This window comes from Pseudonaja textilis, chromosome 8, assembly GCF_049901715.1.
Source record: "Pseudonaja textilis isolate UNSWEBS1 chromosome 8, rPseTex1.2, whole genome shotgun sequence".
Classification (NCBI taxonomy): Eukaryota; Metazoa; Chordata; class Lepidosauria; order Squamata; family Elapidae; genus Pseudonaja; species Pseudonaja textilis.
The window spans coordinates 24750622-24771038 of record NC_141997.1 but is presented as its reverse complement, the minus strand read 5'-3'; the positions used below and the strand labels follow the sequence as shown (position 1 = coordinate 24771038).

Here is a 20417-nt window from a genome sequence, read left to right as displayed (position 1 = left end):
CCAGGCTCAATAGCAGTAACTTTGAAAGGGATGTTGGAGTCTTAGTGGACAACCAGCTAAATATGAGCCAGTAGTGTGCAGCAGCAGCCAAAAATGCTAATGCAATCCTAAATTGTATTAACAGAGGGATACAATCAAGATCAAGTGAGGTGTAATACCACTCTATAAAGCCTTAGTAAGACCACACCTAGAGTATTGCATCAAGTTTTAGTCACCACACTATGAAAAAGATGTTGAAACTCTAGAAAAAGTACAGAGAAGAGCAACCAGGATGATTAGGGGACTGGAGACTAAAACATATGAAGAACGGTTACAGGAACTGGGCATGGCTAGTCTAGTGAAGAGAAGGACCAGGGGAGCCATGATAGCAGTCTTCCAATGTTTGAGGGGCTGCTACAGGGAGGAAGGGGTCAATTTTCTAAAGCATCTGTAGGCCAGACAAGGAATAATGGATGGAAACTGAACAAGGAGAGATTTAATCTGGAAATAGGAGAAACTTTCTGACAGTGAGAACAATCAACCAATGGAACAGCTTGCTGTTGGAAGTTATGGGAGCTTCATCACTTGAGACTTTCAAGAAGAGATTGGACTGCCATTTGTCAGAAATGGTGTAGGGTCTCCTGCTTGGGGGCGGGTTGGACTAGATGACCTACAAGGTCCCTTCCAACTCTGATTATCTGTTATCTGTTACCTAAAAATACACATACTTGACAACTGATAATTGAGAATATCAGTATTATTTTAATATATTGATACAACTGACAATCAGTAATATTTTAATAAAACCATCTTTTTGATCATAAGCACATTTATTAAAACCTATTAATTTAAGCGTGCAACAGAAATGCTGCTTATATAATTTTCAGGTAGAATATTTTGAAATGACAATGCATTTGAAATAGTCCAATAAGGTTAAAAGAGAAAGAAAAATTAAGATTTAAAAAAAGGAAAGTGGAGGTGAATATTTCTATAGTTTGTTGTTCGTTCAATTTCTTTTTGAAACTAATAAATATTTTCAGTATTTTTTTTCTCTGTCTGTGTTTCTGATCTTTTTTTGTTTGAGTTGTTAAGGAGAGCTTTGTAAGGGAAAGTTAAGTGAAGAAGACCCAAAGCTCCCTTAGTTCATTCAGTGCTTTGTGGTCATTTTCCACATGAAGATTCCTACAATCTAATCTTTTTCTAATTACAGCTTCCTTAGTTGAGAGTTTTAGACCCAGCTGCTGGTGGAGATGAGATGGAGCCCAAAGGAATACAAAATTAAAGATGGGCCTCAGGGCTTCAGTTCCCATTTGTAGATGATGAATGCTATGTATTTAAGTCATAATATAGTGAACATTCTTAACTAAAATGAAAGATTCATGCTGTAGTCTATTACAAGGGATTTCCTTGTATTTTCTGAATAGTATTTCACTTCGAAGACATGATTCTCAAATATGTGTTTTATGCACTTAAAATAGAATATTTTGTCATTAGGGTTTTTTTGGCTGTCCAATATCTCTTTTGTTAAGAATGCAAAAAATGTGCAAGGAATAGTGTTTTCTTATTTATTAATTTTTTTGCATTTCTTTATTTAGTAACAGAATTCGAAGATTCCTGACAGCTTTAAAAAAAAATCATAAAAAATACTTTTAAGAGCATCCTTATTGTTACTAATGGGAAGTTAATTGCTGCCTTTCCCAACAAAATGTCTTTCCGATATGTTTATGACTTATTATAATTCATTTCCTAGCTGGTCACTTCCTACATAGCTGAATATTCTGGGAATTCTACTTTCAGTGATCCAAAAGAACAGAAGGAGGAGAGAAACTTTTGTTAACATGTTAGGAAAATAACTTAATGTTCCTGCTTAATAAGTAGCAGAACCAGATCCCCCATATGTCTGGGGGACAATGTGCGAGTGAGAAAACCCTCACTTTTTGCGTTCAGATAACTTGCTTGAAACTTGTCCAGTTTTGGTTCCAAGACCAAGATCTAGACAGCAGCAATGAGCTGTAGCCAAATCATTTCTCAAACTAGAGTTGACAAGAATAAATGGGGAAAAGTGTTTTCCCTTCTAGTATTGCTGTTATGTTTTACATACATAGGACCTCATTTTCAGCATTCCTGTTGCATTTTCTATTCCTGATGCCCCTTGATTGGTGCTTTACTATGGACAAAGAATAACTATTGATTGGTAGTACCTAGTGTTAAAGAATGTTAACAGTACTAGCAACTGATCTTGGCCATGCAAGGTAATAATATGCGTTTATATTTCTGTCACTAGATTTATTTCAGTCACTGATGAGAGAAAGAGAGAGAGAGAGAGAGAGCTTTTATGTAACACTTCCCTCAAAAGAATACCTCACAGGCAATTTGTAAATGTGGTTAAGTCATAGCCAACAGAGAAAGAGAGGGATGAATTTAATCTTCATTTGGTAATCCAAGGGAAAAAATACCCAGTTCATTTCTTTTCTTTTTATTCGATTTGATTTGTCAATTGTTTACAAGATAATAAGTATAAGTGTATACATAGTTATGAATACATGAAATGGGTACATATAAGAAAAATAAAAGAAAAATAAAAGAAACAATAGGACAGGGACGGTAGGCACGTTGGTGCGCTTATGCACGCCCCCTAGAGACCTCTTAGGAAAGGGGTGAGGTCAATAGTCTTTCTCCTCCCATTTTGTCTGAAACTAAGTTAAATGACAGAAATTAATCAATACCGCCCTGTAACAATCAGTGAATATGCCCCTTTTAAATTCCTCCTCAAATATTCTTCCATCCAGTTACAGGTAGTTCTTGACTTATGACCACAATATTTCTGTTGCTAAGTGAGACATTTGTTATGTGAGTTTTGCCCCATTTTACAACTTTTCTTGCCACAATTGTTAAGCGAATCATTGCAGTTGTGAGTTTGGTAACATGGTTGTTAAGTGAATCTGGCTTCCCCATTGACTTTGCTTGTCAGAAGGTCACAAAAGGGTTAGGGTTGACCTCGGGACACTTGCAACCATCATAAATATGAACCAGTTTACAAGCAGCCAAATTTTGATCACATGACCATGGGACTGCTGCAGTGGTTGTAATTGAAAAACTGTCCAAAATTGTTTTTTTCAGTGCCATTGTAACTTCAACAGTCACTAAACAAAGTGTTGTAAGTCAAGGACTACCCATATTCCTTATATAGGATTGAGCTATAATTTTTATAGATGAATCCCTTGTGAAACAATAAGATCACTGTAATCAGATCCTTTCTCTGTGGCTGCTCTCTGTCTTATCTCACCATTCTCGTCAACATGTTAAATTTTATCAACCTAGGGCTTTTGATAATTCCCTCAAAATTAACAATCAGAGTTCTTTCCAATAAATCTCTGTTTCCATGTGTGTTATATGTGTTAAGCATATATGTGTGTTATATGTGTAAGCAAAATTTCTCTTTTTCTGCATAGGGAATCTTGAAAGCTACTAAAGATTTCATGGATATTTGCAATAGTGGTACTGCTTTTTTATGATATGTATAGATATCCATCTTTAAAAATGTTCAGTTTCCTGTATGAAAATATTGTTCTTTTAAATATTGTGGCAGTGGTGCTGTCCATGGTACATCTCTACTGTAGGTAGCTTAATGAAGTTGCAAAAGAAGATATAATTTATGCTTACATTATCAAACTACTCCATATAATTGTACAAAAATAGCCCTTTTATTGGTATTTTTTATTTATAGATTCAGTAGCACTTAACTGATGAGTTTATCTAAGGTAATAAAACTGGTTAATTGGTGTTACATTTATCAGCCCCCAGGTTCATAAATGTAAGATTTGTATTCCTGTACTGTACCTGTCTTACTGTCTCTTTAATATTTCTTTCATTCCCCGTGCAGTATGTCCAGAGCAAGTGTAAAATACCACACCCAGTGAAAGAAACTGAAACCAGAAAATCTGGTTTCAAAACTGCTGTGTTTTACATATTGCTTACATCAAAAAAATGTATTGTAATACTGACTTTCCCTATCACTTTTATTCTCCCCCTTAAATTCATAGATTTGTCATGCCACAAACTCATGACACACTACTTCTGCTTTTTAATGTTTTTATGTAGTTTCTGTTTTAATAAGTGTCTATAATTCATGCGGGGAATACAACATGACTTGTCAGATTTGCTGAGCTGTGATTTCCAACATCCTTAATCAGAGCTAAGAATTAAACTTTAGTATGATGAAAATAATTACAATGCATTTTCAGTGTTTTTTTAAAATAAATTTATAGGTGGTGCTAACTTAAAATTTCATTTAAATTTACCTTCATAATAGGTGATCAATAATGGAAATAGAGTAGGCTCTATAGATATACTTTAGCAGCACAGCTTACTACTGCTAACTGAATAGACAGGGATTTATCATAAATGCCATCTATAATATCTTCATTTTTAAAATATTTTAAAAATCTATTCTCTATCAAACCAGAACACATTGGCTTGCCCTCACCAGAACCAATGTACACAGATGATAGAACAAGATTTAGCTATGTTGCTAAAATGCTTCGACCATAATTTGATAATATTTTTTGTGTATGTTTTTATTATTTTAATATTTTTCCATTGTTGTAATTGTTTTATAATTTTAGAAATGTAAGCCACCCAAGGTCACTTGTTTGAGTTTTGTGGCTATAAAAATTGAAGGACTGGAGTGAATGTGTGGATGGATGGATGAATGAACAAATGCTGCATGAAAATCATAGCATCATAATAGAGGATAATGTAAAGTATCATAAACCACTGATTATGTGTCCCAAATTCACAGGAACAGATGAGTAGATCAAGTTATTATGATAACCACCTGTAAATAATTGGGAAAAGCAAATAAAATGTCCACCATAAATTATCCTGAATTATTTAATCACTTTAAAAATGGCTAGGGATAATAGGGCAAATATTTTTTTAGAAACTCCTACATACAATCTTAAGATTTTTTCTTTCTTTCTAAGGTCTGTGTTCCAGACTTACTATTTTATTTTTGTCCGTTAATAGAAGCAATAGAGCAACTTTTCCAGCTAACTCTTCTAAATAGTTTTAAAAGGAATAGCCGAAACTAATAAGTCCAAATTCCTTGATCTTTCACTCAGATGTTAAAGTAAAATAAGTTTATATTAGTATCTATTTAAGCCAGTTTTATATCTGAATTATTTCTGTGCATATTCCATATTATAAGATTTGTCACATTCTAACTTGTGGGATTTCTTTCTTCCTTTTATTTTCGTTTTCTTGTACCTTGGTTGTATTATTAATAGTTAAGGGACTTTCTGGCATCAAGAATTCATCCATAAGAGCATACACTTATAATAAATATAGCAGGCCTTTAATGAGTGTGCCCTAAATGGCAATACAGTGTGTGTGTGAGAGAGAGTACATAACTACATTTTACCTTTTTTTTCTTTTTCTTTTTTTTTTGCTTTCTTGGTTGTTGAAGGAAGCTTTCAACCTTGATGGTTGCAAATTTAAAGTGAAAAGAGATACCACTAGAATCTTGGGACTTTGTACGTATAGACCTATTTGGACCACATCTTTTTCAAACATGAGCAAAATGTGCATTTAGAAGGAGTAGTAAACTGAAACACTGTGTCTTAATCTATGTGGATTTTCTGAGCTAATGCATTGATAGAACATGATAGTTTCATGTACATATAAATGTGCTTGAATAGCACCAGTGTATATAAATTATCATTTTTCCTTATTGAAGGACTCTTTGCTAACTAAAACACATTTAATGAGTGAGTGTTTTGCTTTGTAAGTATGGATGTGGGGTGGGAGATTGTTTCGTGTAAGAATAATCATTTTGCTTATGGAATTCATCTTTCAACATGTGACTTTATGACATCTCATATTAGAACACTTTTGCCAACTTCTGATTCTAATCTGAGCATTAGACTCCTTACAATACTGTGGGTGGCATTACTGTATGTTGTTAATACTTATATTTTAACATTGCCCACTTTAGTACCATATATACCTTTGGTTGTATAAAAGGATTTAACCTGATATTGAGCACTGTTGTGAAATCATAAAGCAGTTTAGTAAAGAAAGATGTAAATATGAACTTTTATTCAAAAGTTCAAAAATTACTCAATCCCAATTTCCATGGAATTGATTTTGGGGGTATGTTTGGTTTTAGATGAAATCATGCATCAGGATATTGTTCCCCTCTGTGCTGAAGATATTGAAGATGAGTTAAGAAAAAAGTTTGCATATCTTTCAGGTAAGAATTAGAAAAATTCTACTGGACTTTCTTCTAATAAGTATATGTAAGATCATCTCTTTTCCTAGTAATCATCCTATTTGTTTAATTCCTTTAATAAAACGTATTAAAATATCAAGACTGAAATAGTGGGTGGAAATCCAATCAATGAAATTTCTACAATGATTTTTTCACAAAAATTAATATTCTTCTATCTTGGGTGTGGGAATTAAAGATTATAACCTCACTAAGTGACATTTTGAAGTCCTTTTATTATACGCCATCATTCCCAACCTGAGCATCCTATATATGAGGAATGTAACAGGACTTAAATTTAATTTTCAACCATCCTGGTTAGGGAAAGTGCTTTTGAGTCCACCAGGAGCCCCAAATTATCACCTCATTGAGATGGAGAATCTTTGGGACCAGAAGTAAGATGTATATATAACAATTTTGTCTTATGAGGGTTAAAGTTGTTCTTTTCCTTATGGATCCAAGACTACAACAGCATCATTTTACAACCAGGGGTCAAAATATGCCACTGTTAAAGTCAGCATGGGCAGCCAGTTTTGTCTAATGATTAAGTCATCAGGCTAGAAACCAGGAGGTCGTAAGTTCCAGTCCTGCCTTAGGCATGGAGCCAAGCTGATGACCTTGGACCAGTCAGTCTCTCTCAGCCCTAGGAATCTGACAATGGCAATCTATTTCTTGCCAAGAAAAATGCAGCAACTGGTCCAGGCAATCACCAGAAGTCAAAAAGTGATGCCTAACCCATGCTATCTTACCCAGAGACATCCTATTGAACAGGAATGGGAAGAGCATGGAAATCTGAGGCACCTCTCACAAAGCAGAGTTTTGGGCTGGACCTCTTCCTTCTTGTCAATACTGATTGGCATTGGCCAAGAAAAAAGCAGAATCAGTGCAACACTGTGCCTCCTGTTCCCAAACCCTGTAATCAGTCCAGAAGGTTACCATGAAAGCTGCTGAGAGATTAAGAAGAACTGGACACTTGCATCATCCCATCTTGGTTTTGCTGGATTCCCATGGTTATAATTCACCTTCACTGATCATCAGACCATAATATCCTTCTCTGTGTTTTTTCCATCTTTCCATTGTTTGTTTACTGTGCACACCTTTAATTATGGATATATTTATCCCATTTATTTTCTAGGGTACTACAAATTTGATGATAATGTTGTTCCTTTGTCCCTATGAAGTTTAATGTTGAAAGAAACTCCACTTGCCTTTTCTTAGGCCTAACTATCCTCACCTGGTCTTATCTTCAGAAGATTTTTTTCTCTCTCTTCCCTTCCCTTTTAAAGTTCTTTTTTAGTTTTCAGTTGGTACTTCCTTTCTTATGTTCTTCTCTAGTGCACTTGGTGGTTCTTTTCTTTCTATTGATTTCTCTCTCTTTGATTTCAACAGTATCTAACAGCTGAGTATTTTGCCATAAGATTAAACTTTGAGCTCCAAGTCTTTCTTAAGCAGTCCTTCAGAGCCCCTTCATAAAATATCCTTCTGCTTTTAATCTTCCTTTTCTGTGATCCCCTTCAGGAAAAATCAAAAGTATAGAAGTAGGATAAAAGCATCCAGAAAAGCTAGGGGAGGAAAATATAACTTTACAACACAGCCAACGACCCAGGAGATTACAGCACAAGACCCAGGATGTCAAAACAATAGAACTCAGAAGGTCATCACACAGCCCATTACCCAGGTCGTTACAACACAGGTGGCTGATAGACACACAGCCACACATGTTCTTACGAAAAAGCCAGCCAATCTGCAGACATCAACTCCATCAACTAATCAAGAAATGATAACACAGCCAACCTCCCTACCAGAATTTATAGAGAGACGGCAGCTCCAATCACGCTTTGCTTGCACAAGCACGAAGCCATATATATATGTTTTCTGAGGTTCTCGCGGGTATTTGTATGTGAATCTTGGGTTATTCAGGTTTTCTCCCACGTAAAATTGGAAGTATCTAGGCAACGTTTCGATGAAGTCTCATTCATCATCTTCAGGCTTGTGTCTTTGGCTCTGTGCTTCTCAGAGTAATGTGAGCTTGCAGCTGCTTCTTCCTTTTAACTGCTAGTGGGGGTATGACTTGATGGGGTGGTGGCTTGGCTGTGTCCTGATTGGGTGGGGTGTGTCCAATGAGAACACACCCCCACCCAATCAGAACACAGCCAAGCCCCCACCCAATCAAGTCACACCCCACTAGCAGTTAAAAGGAAGAAGCAGCTGCAAGCTCACATTACTCTGAGAAGCACAGAGCCCCTGCTAACTAAAGTTTGTTGCATTGCTAAAACAAGTTAAAAATGATCTCAGTAATAAAAAGAATTTAAAAATGATAAATTTTATATGTCTCTATCTTTTCTATCAATTTTGATGCTGTTTCTAAAGGGTCTTCTAAGATGAAAACCAGATCATCTGCAAATGCTTGCAGCTTAAATTCTTCCTTTTTGATTTTATATTCTTTTCATCTCTAATATTTCTGTTTGATTTTCATTCCTTTTATATTTTAAAGATAAAATGCTAGGGTAATGAAACATCTGCAAGAAAACAAGCAAGCTCAGTGACCACTACAAATATTCTCCTTTATTGATAAAATACTTTTTATATCTTTTATTTCTCTACTATCCCAAACAGGAGTAAAAAATGTAGCAATCCAGAGATATGCAAACACTGATATTGGAGAGACACATATTGTTCTCCTACTTTATAATACAATATTCCACTCTGTTTCAAGACAGATTGATACAGCCTGATCTGAATTGTGCTTTGACAGTATATTTTAGAATTTACTATCTTACTCAAATCGAATCCATCATATTCTCTTTTGAAGTGAAGTTTTTGGGCAGTGAGGCAAAACTACTCTAATTTTGCAAAAAAATCATTTATATAACTTGTGTCTTTGTTTCCATTTTGTATTTACAACACTGGTTTTTATTTTGATCCCACTGGATGAGGTTGTCACTACAAACAATCAGTAACAGTCAATTCATCTGGTTTCATATTAGTCCTTTTAAATAACATGGTAAGATTTATTTTGGGAATGAAATTCTTTTCTTTCTAGGAGGACGAGGAAGAAATGGCTGTCCTGTCATCACTTTTCCTGAATTCTCTACATTTAGTGAAATTCCAGAAAAGGAGTTTCAAAGTGTTTTGACATACCTCACTAATATTCCCAGGTAAGGTTCACAGCTACAGTTGAACAATCTATACAATCTACTGAAAAGTACCCCCAAATTTTTGATTAATAGAATGCAGAGTCTTGTAACATTTTTGGCTAGGAAATATAGGGCAGAGGAAAGTTTAATGGAGGATAGACAATTATAGAACATTGTCAATATAAAACAGGGCATTGTTCTGATCCAAACCCTTTTCCAATAAAACAAACACGAACCAAAGGGAACAGAAACCTTTTAATGATTCTTACGAATCCCTGGTTAAAAGGCTGCTGCAAACTAATTAACTTTGTTAAGCAAGGCTGCCAAGAATAACAGATAAGAAATATTTTACAACACAGGAGTCTTCAAATACCCACTTAAGATACTGCGATGTCCACGAGGCTGGAGTTTCAAAATGTTTTTGTTTCCTACAAAGAATGTCCAATTCACAGGTGGTTTTATCTTCTTGAAGGAGGGGCCATTACCTTGCAGCCTTACTCCTGAATCACCCATGCTGCTGCAGCTGCTCTTTCCTATGAGTAGCCCTGAGCACAAGCGCACTTGGCACAGGCTCCTCGGGAGCCTCCTCATCGCTGCTGCCAGCCCCCACAATCTCTGAAGGCAGCAGTCCACCCCCTAATGGTCCTGGCCCCTCATCTGAGTCCTCAGCCCTCCACACCTGCTGCCGGCTAACCACAACAGGCATATTATTATTCGAAAGAAACTAGAAGTAGGAGTTTGTTTTCTTTAATTTTTTAACCAGAACAATAAAGAAGAAGAAACAAATAATTTTTTCAAAACCAACAAAAGACAACAGAAACAAGCTAAACCAAAAAAAAAAAAAAACACCACCCTGACCAAAAGGGATTACAAACATTCTACACATATTGCGCTTTCAAATATTAAACACTACATAAACATCTCTAAATCTAAACAAAGATATCATAAAATTTCATGAAATCTACCCCTGAAGAAAATTACTTTTGTCATTTTTGATTAGTAAATAAAATTTCTTTTTCAAAAACAGATAATTTAAACATTTGAATCCAATCCTTCATACTAGAACCATTGCAACTGGTTCTTTTCTCAAACTAATGAATGTAATGTATGAGTGATTCCTTATTTCCTTCTGCATCTCTAAATTACTTTCAATATGCCATTAGACCTGGGAATCAGCTCAATAAGTTCCAAAGAGAAACAAGTTAGGAGACTGTACTACCAAGGTGAGAGCAAAGATGTTGCGTGTTTTAATATTTTGAGTCTGATATGCCTATTCTTAGTAATTTCATGGAGATATTTGCTCATAAGAAGTACTTTGTATTCATTGGACTTTTAAATTAATAACTGAAAGTAACAAGAAAAAAAGCAGATTTAAGCAGTTTCTAAAGATTTTGATAAATAATGTACATACTCAGAACTCAGGAGATGGGATCTGGTTTTCCCAGAACAAATGCCTGGGGAAAGTGTTCAATAATTGACATGCAATTGGTGAAAGTGCCATCGTATTGCCATGAGTGGTACTGAAGTACTTAAGTAATATTTTTTTAGCAATACTCTTAGTTTTATCTGGAGGCTAAACTATCTAGTTGTTCAGAAAGTTGCATGTAGAGCTATATCGATCTTTAAATGACACAATTCCTATAGCTAGTAATGTTTCTTTTAAAGTGTGTTCCATTGAGCTACTTTCTATCCATGATGCCAATTTCAGTCAGTTCAGATTGGATATGAGAGTCACAGTCTTAATATGAATAGAAACTTTTAAAAAAAATTAAATATATTTTTCATTTTCCTACATTATTTTGAAATTTTGTACTTGTTTATGAAGGATTTGGTAAGAACAAAAATTCCCTATCCCTCAATTAAGTAATGGTATTTCTCCTATCACTGAGATTCCTTTTTAGTAGCATAGTTTCTTCTTCCAATAAAGAAAAGACATTGCAACTTTTTTTCACACGGTCTGCTCAGCATACATAATAATTAGACATTCAAGTCATTTTGGTTTATGCTTGCCTATCATTTCTATTGCAAATGGCTGGCAATCAACTTTTCACATTACATGATGGGTTTGTATCTTCAAGTAGAAAACAAGAATATGTCTCTTTCTTTGCACAAGCAGCTGAACAGAGCATAAGAAGGAAATATCTTGCTGCCTCTTTCCTTCTCAGTGTCTTTCAGTTGTAGGCTGTCATGCGTCTTCCTTCTTAGCTCAGTTTCCTCTTTGGGAATTTCTACTTTTGTTCTCGTGATCCTTTAAAAATTGGGGCTAGTGATGTCAGATTTCTTAGATAGATCAGGAATATAGAACCTAGAAACTTATATTTCATAAGATGAAAGTTACAATACTTTCCATATAAAATTACATATTAGCAACAAAGTGCACTTAAGGAAAAATAGTTCTTATTCAGGAGTGGACATTATTGATAGTTCTTTAAAGGATGGGTTGTACAAGGAAACAGAGCCAATGAGTTAAAAAGAGATATATGTGTATAAAGAAGCATACCAGATTAATAAAATCCCTGGTCTTCAGGAAGAATGGTAATGAATGTTTTGAGCAGCTGAACTTGCATGCAATGTTTGTTGACTCTGTTTTTATGAGAATTATTCTATCTTATTCTATCTATTAATCAACATACATAGTTTAATGGGCTGGTATAATAGGACATTCTTACTGTAAGATCTGGTAAATGAGTTCTTTTTTTGTTTCCTCTTTCTACTCCCTTTCCAACTCAGTTCACAAGATGCTGGAATTGGATTTATCCTTGTCATAGACCGCAGGCAAGATAAATGGACATCAGTGCGGGCCTCTATAATGCGAATTGCGGTGAGTTGCTGTGCAGCTAATGCTTTTTTCCCTTGACAAATCTATGTGAATTGAGTAACATGTTTATCTTCCAGAGTGCCTGGATCTATGCCTTTTTAATATAGAAACATTATAAAATTATCTGCTTCTCAAATAAATGTTGCTTATTTGAGAAGCAGAAATAATCTGCAGTAATATAAAAGTGGCTTTAAAAATTTTTGAAGTTTGTAGAAATTGCTGCATTATATTTAGAAATTCAATGAATATTTTTAATCATATCTATATAAATATTGTGGTTTTGTTGATTGTAAATGTACATACAAATTACTGAACTTTTACTGATATTGTGTTTTTGTTCATTGCAGAGTCTTGCTTTTAATCAAATATCTGTCCATGATAAACTGCTTAATACAGGATTGAAACTTTAAAACATTTTAAGATGCTTGTTGTGTTCCCTAACTTGTATATATGTTTTGTTTATAATGAGGAATATAAAAAGAAATTAATAAAATTTATAAGCAATTCTTCAATTACCACTAAAACTGATACTTTATTTATATTTCTATGATGGAAAAACAATAAAAACAGTCTCCTAGTACTATGCTAGTCATGTGTTATTTTTTTCTTTGTATATGTGTTTGTGGTTTGGAAGGAGGCTTCATTAGTACTGAAAAATACTGTATTAAATCAATATGCATTTATACATGGTTAGATTTGTTATTTCTGGAAAATGAGAATGAAAAATAAAATCTCTGATTGTTTTATCAAGGCAACACTTTAGTTTTAGACTCTCAGTGGATTAGAAATAAGCATCTTTTCCCATTTTAAATAGCCACATCATTTATATAGTAAAGTATTTTAGTTAAGTTTTCCATTTAAGGAAAATTGTATTATAATTACATATACAAAAAAAAATGTTAAATCTAGAAGTAGTAATTGTTTACTTAAAGGCGGTGGTGGGATTCAGCCAGTTTGCACCACTTCAGGAGAACCGATTGTTAAGTTTCTGTGCAGTTTGGTGAACTGATTGTTGGAAGAAATCATTAGAACCGGTTGTTAAATTTAATGAATCCCATCACTGTTTAAAGGCAATAATAAGGCAGGGCTTTCAGAAATTTGAAGGAGATTTAAGGAATAATATTCAGAAAATGCTGCCCATTTTCTAAGTTCAAGATTTTTATTATTTCTATGATACAAGAACACTGGAGTTAGTTATAGAGTTATTTTTTATTAGAATCTCACAAAGGATTTTTTAAAGTTGCTAACATTAACATTTCCAAGTCTAGCAATGTTTGACCTAGTTCAGGTATATTCCACATCTTCATTTTCCAACTTGAAGTAAGTGATGACCCTTTAATGAGGGAAAGAGGGGACAGATAAAAAGTTGATGACATTCTGATGCCTATTTATTGAGACATTATCCCTTCCCGTAAGCAGTTGGGTTCATCAGCTGTCTTCTTGACATGAGCTTCACGATAGTTTAGCCAACAAGATAGTTGCTGTCCTGGGAGAGTAGTTAATTGATTGTGGTTGACCTGCTTGTCTCATCCTCCAGGTTGGCAGAGATGAACAGTTTTTATACCACAGATTAATAACCGTTCATCCCCGTTTTGATGCGGAATAAGTTTTTCACTTTTTAACCATAACCATAATGGACAATTTCCCTTATTAATTCCATTTTATGCTGTAGCAATTAGGATGTGACCAGAATAAAGTTACCTATTAGCTCAATATCATTCTTTGGGACCAAATTACCCTATTTTAATCTATGCTCACAGCCATTTGAGGTACCTGGGGTAAGGACATCATGATTAGTACAAACCACAAAGGACCAAACCACTGTCATTTAAATCATGAATAATTCTTGATGTGTGGCAATAATAGTTTGTCTGATTCAGCTGGCATAGCGTTTATCATTATTTCAATCAGAAGAAGGAGAAAGGAAGGGGTATGGAAAAATGGGAGGAGAAGTGAACCAGTCACACATTTCTGGTCTGTAGACCACAATCATAAATGTTTTGAACAACTCTGGGCAGCTTATAATAAGAGATTGTATTATTGTTATTCAATAATAACTACTGTCTTTAAAGTATGTGACAAATATAGAAAAGGAAACAGTCCTGATCTGTTGCCTTTAACCTTGTTTTTAAATGTCCATGATTTGATACAGATTTTTTCCCCAAGGTGAAAACCTTACTGTATTTGGATTATCATTTTATAAACAAGTTTGTCCCACTTCTAAAGTTTTGAATTTGTAAAAGTACATGATTTTAATTTTTGTATTTTCTCAAACTTCTCCAGCTTTATGGCCCTTTTTATTTTCCAAAAGTTAAAAAAAAAAAAATTATCGACTAGAAAGCTCTCTTGGAAAAAGGAAGATTAGGGAAGTTGGAGCTAATTTTAATAGCAATGCCACCTAATCAGGTAGACTTGCTCCTGAATAGTTCCTGTGGCTGAATATTTATATTTCATTGTGATCTGACACTGCCTGTGTTTATGTCCTTTATGTCCTCTACAATGCTGTATCTGAAAGATGTTTAGTTCTACACCTATTTCAGGAATGTATTTCCTAGCAGGGTAGCAGGAGAATGGCCTCCACTTTTTACTTTTTAATTCTTTTTCATTACAGATGATTCTGTAGAGCAGGTGTGTTCCAGAAGCCACACCCAGTTTTAAGTTGGCATTTGTGAACTTGATGATTTGTTTGCCTTTTGGTATTTTTAAAGACTCTTGTGGGTTGGGAACTATTTTTAAAAACTGGTTTTGAGTTATCTGTCAATGTTAAGTAAAGATAAGCTATTGTTCATTGGCTTCTAAAGCTTTAGGAGGAAGATGGTGAGGTAACAACTTGAGGAAACATAGCTTGATCGTCTCTGAATGAGTTAGCTGTGAAGAAAACAGAACCAATATCTTTCCAGATGGCAAAGTTTATTCATTTCAGAACCCTTCAGTTCATTGTTAGCTTATAGACAATGTGCCATGTTCCAGGGCATGTCAGTGAAGTATAACATGTATGTTTACTGATATTCTAGAAATTCTTTCTCAGCTCCAAATTCTTTATAGAAATAGAAAATAAAATCTGAAGCTCTCAGTTTAAAATGTAATAACTTCTGCGTGAAGTCTATTGACACTACATTGTTTCTCAGAACATCTGGATTTGTTCAGCAAGCATGAAATAAAGTTTCATTAAAACCTAAATAAAATTGCAATTTAATTGAGTTTTTTTAGACTAGAATGAATCACGAAATCACTTTCTTCTACTGTATTTTTTCCATTCAGTTTTTGTTATTGTTTTTAGTTCCTAATAGAAAACCAACATAGGAACACATATCTCAAACGCCGCATATCTTATCTAAAATATAATGAGGCATTTCTGTTTTCTGATTACAACCAAAAGATCCAACTGTAGGGATGATTCTGTAAGATTAACCTGTTTTATTAAGAAGATAAAGCTTTTTTGTTTATTTAAATCTAAATGTGCCTAAAATGTTTTTTGCTTATACTAAAAATTCCATTGAGGAAAAAAGTATGTGTGATTGTTTCTCAGGCTAAGAATCTTTTGAAGGCAGAGATGAATGGAACTATATATATATATAGCTTAGCTCGTGGGAAGCAACATGTTATTATCTATAAAATGCCTGTTCTTAAGTAAAAGATGATGCCTAGAAAAAAAGACATTTGTGCATTTTTCAAGTACACTATCACCTTATTATTATTCTTTATAAGTTATTTCAAAGAGTCAAAGTTTCTTTTGTTCAGTATAAATATATCATCAATTAAATAATATACTAGCTCAATTTAGGCAGCACATCAAATCATACTTTTAGAAAAGATTAAGATTTGATGCAATAGCTTAATTAAAAATGGCATCAGCTATAGAACCTACCTCAGACTGTAGATCTGTAAATAATAACTTGGTATAATATCTGTGTTGACAGACTTATAACTACTTTCATTTCCATTACTGCATAGAAATTAAAACCTAGTTTGCCTATATCTTTTGAAGTTCAAAATATAGTCCAGTTTAATTTGTAGTTAAGACAAAATAAGTGTAATGTAATTTGTAAACTAATTTGTTGATTCTGTTTAATAATATGTTAAATATGATGATTCTCTTTCACCATTTTAGACATCATTTCCAGGAAATTTGCAACTTGTTCTAGTTTTGCGTCCAACTGGATTCTTTCATAGAACTCTCTTTGACATTGCCTTTAGATTTCATGGAGATGATTATAAAATAAAGCTGCCGGTTAGTGTTTAATCTTTTATTTTCATCTATAAATTTGTATTGTGATGAGTACAATGAAATAGTAAAAAGTATGTCTTTAATATAACTTTTCTTACACTTTCTGCATAGGCATTTTTTTCATCGCTAATGGACAAAAAAATTTTAGATTTTTTTGTAGACAAAATGATGACTTTAAAGAAAATCCCTGATTTGCCCATGCTTTTTGTATATTTCAAATTATATCATTTTAAAATAATTTTTAATCTTTTCATTATTAACTTTCTCAGTCTTTAAAAAGCTTTGAAAGGGCTAAAATGTTTGATATTAATTTGAATATCAATTAAAGGACTCTTCAAAGCAGCTACAAGTTTATCTATATTCATGCTGCCATGAGTTGCTCTTTGAATAATAGAGATATACTGTGTTTACATGAGGTCAAAAAAACTTCTTCTAAAACATTGTCAAACCATGTGCAGCTAATATTTATTTGATATAATTATTTGGTAAAAAGCAATTAATGTGGGGAAATGTCAGTCAAACTTATACACAAGCCTTATATGCTTATAGACAGGAACTTTCTAGGATTAGTCAAAATAATATACATCTGTGCACAAACTTCTGAGATTTTCAGAACTGTTCTTCAAAGTAGTTTAAATGCTATTATATTGGATTATAAGGATTCATAGATCATTCAGAAAGGCCCATCTGATTGTTTAGGAGCACAAAAAGAGCATTTGCCTACTGTTATTTAAAACAGCCCTGTCTTTTTCCAGGATTATATCCCTGTCCTCTGAATTTGCCGCATGAGCCTAGGAAACGAAGTGGCTGCTTTAAAGACTTCCAAACAAAATTTTACTCTTGTTAATGCTCCAAATAACCAGGGGTGGGATTCAAATTTTTAACAACCGGTTTTGTGCTTATGGCTTAGGTGGTGGGCCTGGCTTGGTGGTCATGTGACTGGGTGGACATGGCTTGGTGGTCATGTTATTGTCTGGGTGTGGCCAACTCAATATCACTCACATAGAGGCACGCATCTCCTCGCCTGGCCTCTCATGACTGTGGAGATGCTGCAACAGTCATAAGTGTGAAAAATGGTCATAAGTCACTTTTTTCAGTGCCATTGTAACTTTGAATGGTCACTCCACCCAAGCAAAGTACCAGCAAAGGAGGGGAAAAGAACTCCAGAGATGTTCCTGAGACAGGAAGTCTAGTCCTGCCAAGAATGTAATAAGGGTTAACGGAGAGTCAGTTTCTGTAAGCAACACCAGAATGTTTCCTTCCTGCCTTCCTTACAGGATTAGGCCAGTAATTTCTTCTAACAACCAGGTTCTCCAAATTGCTTAGAATGTTAACAACCGGTTCTAGTGAATAGGTGCGAACTGGTAGAATCCCACCCCTGCAAATAATCCTTTTCAATCAAATCTAAAGCATTGCCAGCCCTATTAGATAAGAATAAAAACTTCTGCTATTTATATGGCCTATAAATGTCAAACTTTTCCTAGTTATTAAGATTACCACTTTGATTGAAGGAGATATTTTATATGCTGTTCTGAGAGTAAAACTTTCCTTTATCTGATAAATCATGTTTCATTGAATATTATTATTTAGTTTCATGACTACAAATTTGCTAAAATTACCAAAGCAAAAATTCAAAAATCATGTTAATTTTATTCACTTGATGCTGTGATTTCTGTCTTATAGATCATAATGCTGAGCTCACTAACAGAATTAAATAACTATATTGATACAGCCCAACTAACTGAAGATCTTGGGGGTTCCCTGGATTACTGCCATAATAGGTGGCTTACACAGCGCACTGTGAGCTTTTTTCTCTTCTATCTCTTTTATACTCTGTTAATACAGTAGATATGAACTGAAATATCAGTGATTGTATCTCAAAAACATTAGGAATAATGATTTGTATGAAAATGAGTTTTAAAAATTACTTTTGAGAAAATACATGATTATTTTTTCAGAACTACCCTCATAAATCTCTCTAGTATATATAAAATATATCTAAAAGCATGGCTGATTTGCTTTTTGTATTATGAAAGACTGAGAGAATTAATGAAGGGTACAAGGATTTTAAAGATTCTGAATGTGAGAGAAACCAATATTTTAAGGTAATTCTCAATTTACAACTGTAAGGTATGTCATGTCGGTCTTAAGTAGATGTGCCCATGTGACTGAAACAATTTTATGACTTTTTTGGAGCAGTCATAAAGCAAACACCATAGTGATTAAGCCAAACCTATTGTCTGCAATGACATTTTTTGCTGGGAATCTGACGTACTGATTTCCAGCAGTAAAAAAAAAAAACCTATTATAAATTGCATTCATGTGACCAAGAACACTGCAAATGGCCTTTAATAGAGACTGGTTGCAAGTACCCAAAATGTGATCACATGACCACAGGGGCAATCGTCATAGATTCAGGTCATAAGTTCTTTTTGGATGGTCCATTGTGACTTTGAAGAGTCACTAAGTGACTGGTCATAATTTGATGACTATCTGAATTCTGTAGTCCCATACAGAATGGAATAGAACTTGAGGGGACGGGATGATCATAGTGGAAAAAGAAAAAAGTGAAAAAAGCTACAGTGAACATACAACAACTGTGGAAAGAGAAAGAAAGAGTAAGCCCTGTATGAAAAGGTGTTAGGAGAAAGGTTGCTTTTCCAATAGAATGAAGGCAAAGGAGACCTAAGGAAAGAGGAAATGTAGCTTGATTGCAAAGAAATAAAAATAATTAAATTGCAGAGTACGTGGAGAAGTGTTTGAAAGGATGTTTGGTAGAAATACTAACTATGTACACAGATAAAAAGATAGCTGCAAGGAATGTAGTTAAAAAGAAGAAAACCAGTAAGATTTAAAGAGGCAGAGAAATTCCAAGAGATTTTGCTGGATTTTTTTTTTAAAAAAACATCTTTTGAAGAGCTAAGCAAGATGCTTCCAGCATAATGAATGGAATTATAAATATATATAATGAAATGGCTTGAGATGAAACTGAAGCGAGGACTGCTAGACAAAATATTATCAAAGTGGCAAGTGAAAGAAATATGCTGGAAATATTGAAGTAAATGTTTATCAAATGACATGAAAATGGCCAATAGAATTTATATTTAAGTATATCAGAAGAAACATAAGTTGAAGGAAGTGCAGATAGGCTTCTTAATTGTGTATAGTGTAATGAGAAGAGATAGGGGGTTGAATGAATGTGAACTGTACAAAAATCAAAAGTGATCTATATCAGTGGTTCCAAATCTTTGGCCCTTGGAACATGGGTGGTGGGGTGGTAATGTCATCATAGGGGATCCATGAAGGCTTGAAGAAATGTTTTGATTCAAATCCTGAGTTAAGTTTGGGGGGTCTATAGCCAGAATACAAAAGGTATTTAAAGGGAGTCCATGGTGAAGAAAAGGTTGAGAAGCACTGTCCTATGTAAAAGAAGTACATGGAGGTGGTTTAATCAGAGGTGGAATGATTCAGTTGCTGAACAAATTACATGGAAGAAGAAGGAATAGATGAGAATGTTGTGGTTGGACAGAAACCCTGAAGAAGTATGAGATGAGGGGTGTATGAAGTGGTATATGGTCATGTAGATGCACATCTAATTTTTAAAGATAAACAGATACAGAGGGGTTGATTTAGTACATTTAGCTATATTTACATTTCTTGTATCTTTTGGGGGATGTTATTGTGGCTTACTTCCTTTGTGTGAATGTGCAAAGATGTAACTAAAACATTTTAAAAATAATGTTTCATATCATAAGTATACTTTAAAAGTTTAAAGATAAGTTGTTAAGGAGTTAATGGTGGACATAATTATTAATAGAATATATATAGCTTGAGATAGAACTATGGAGTCTAGGAACTACCAAGGAAAAAATGACAGTCTCACCAAAACTGGCAGTGCAAGCTACCATATATAAATAAAGAGTAAATCCATTCTCACTTGCATGATTGATGCTACCTAGTTGGGTAATGCAATGTCTGCAAACAAAC

General features: G+C 34.1%; 1 protein-coding gene across 1 annotated transcript in view; it reads left to right on the top strand.

Moving 5' to 3' along the window:
• Positions 1-20417, top strand: part of MCF2L (MCF.2 cell line derived transforming sequence like) — a 92696-nt gene that overhangs the window by 47666 nt on the left and 24613 nt on the right. Inside the window, exons 3-7 of the mRNA XM_087938158.1 lie at positions 6149-6232; positions 9291-9405; positions 12115-12205; positions 16314-16433; positions 18114-18230. Of these exons, the coding sequence (XP_087794284.1) occupies positions 6149-6232; positions 9291-9405; positions 12115-12205; positions 16314-16433; positions 18114-18230 (527 nt within the window). The remainder of the gene's footprint in view (positions 1-6148; positions 6233-9290; positions 9406-12114; positions 12206-16313; positions 16434-18113; positions 18231-20417) is intronic.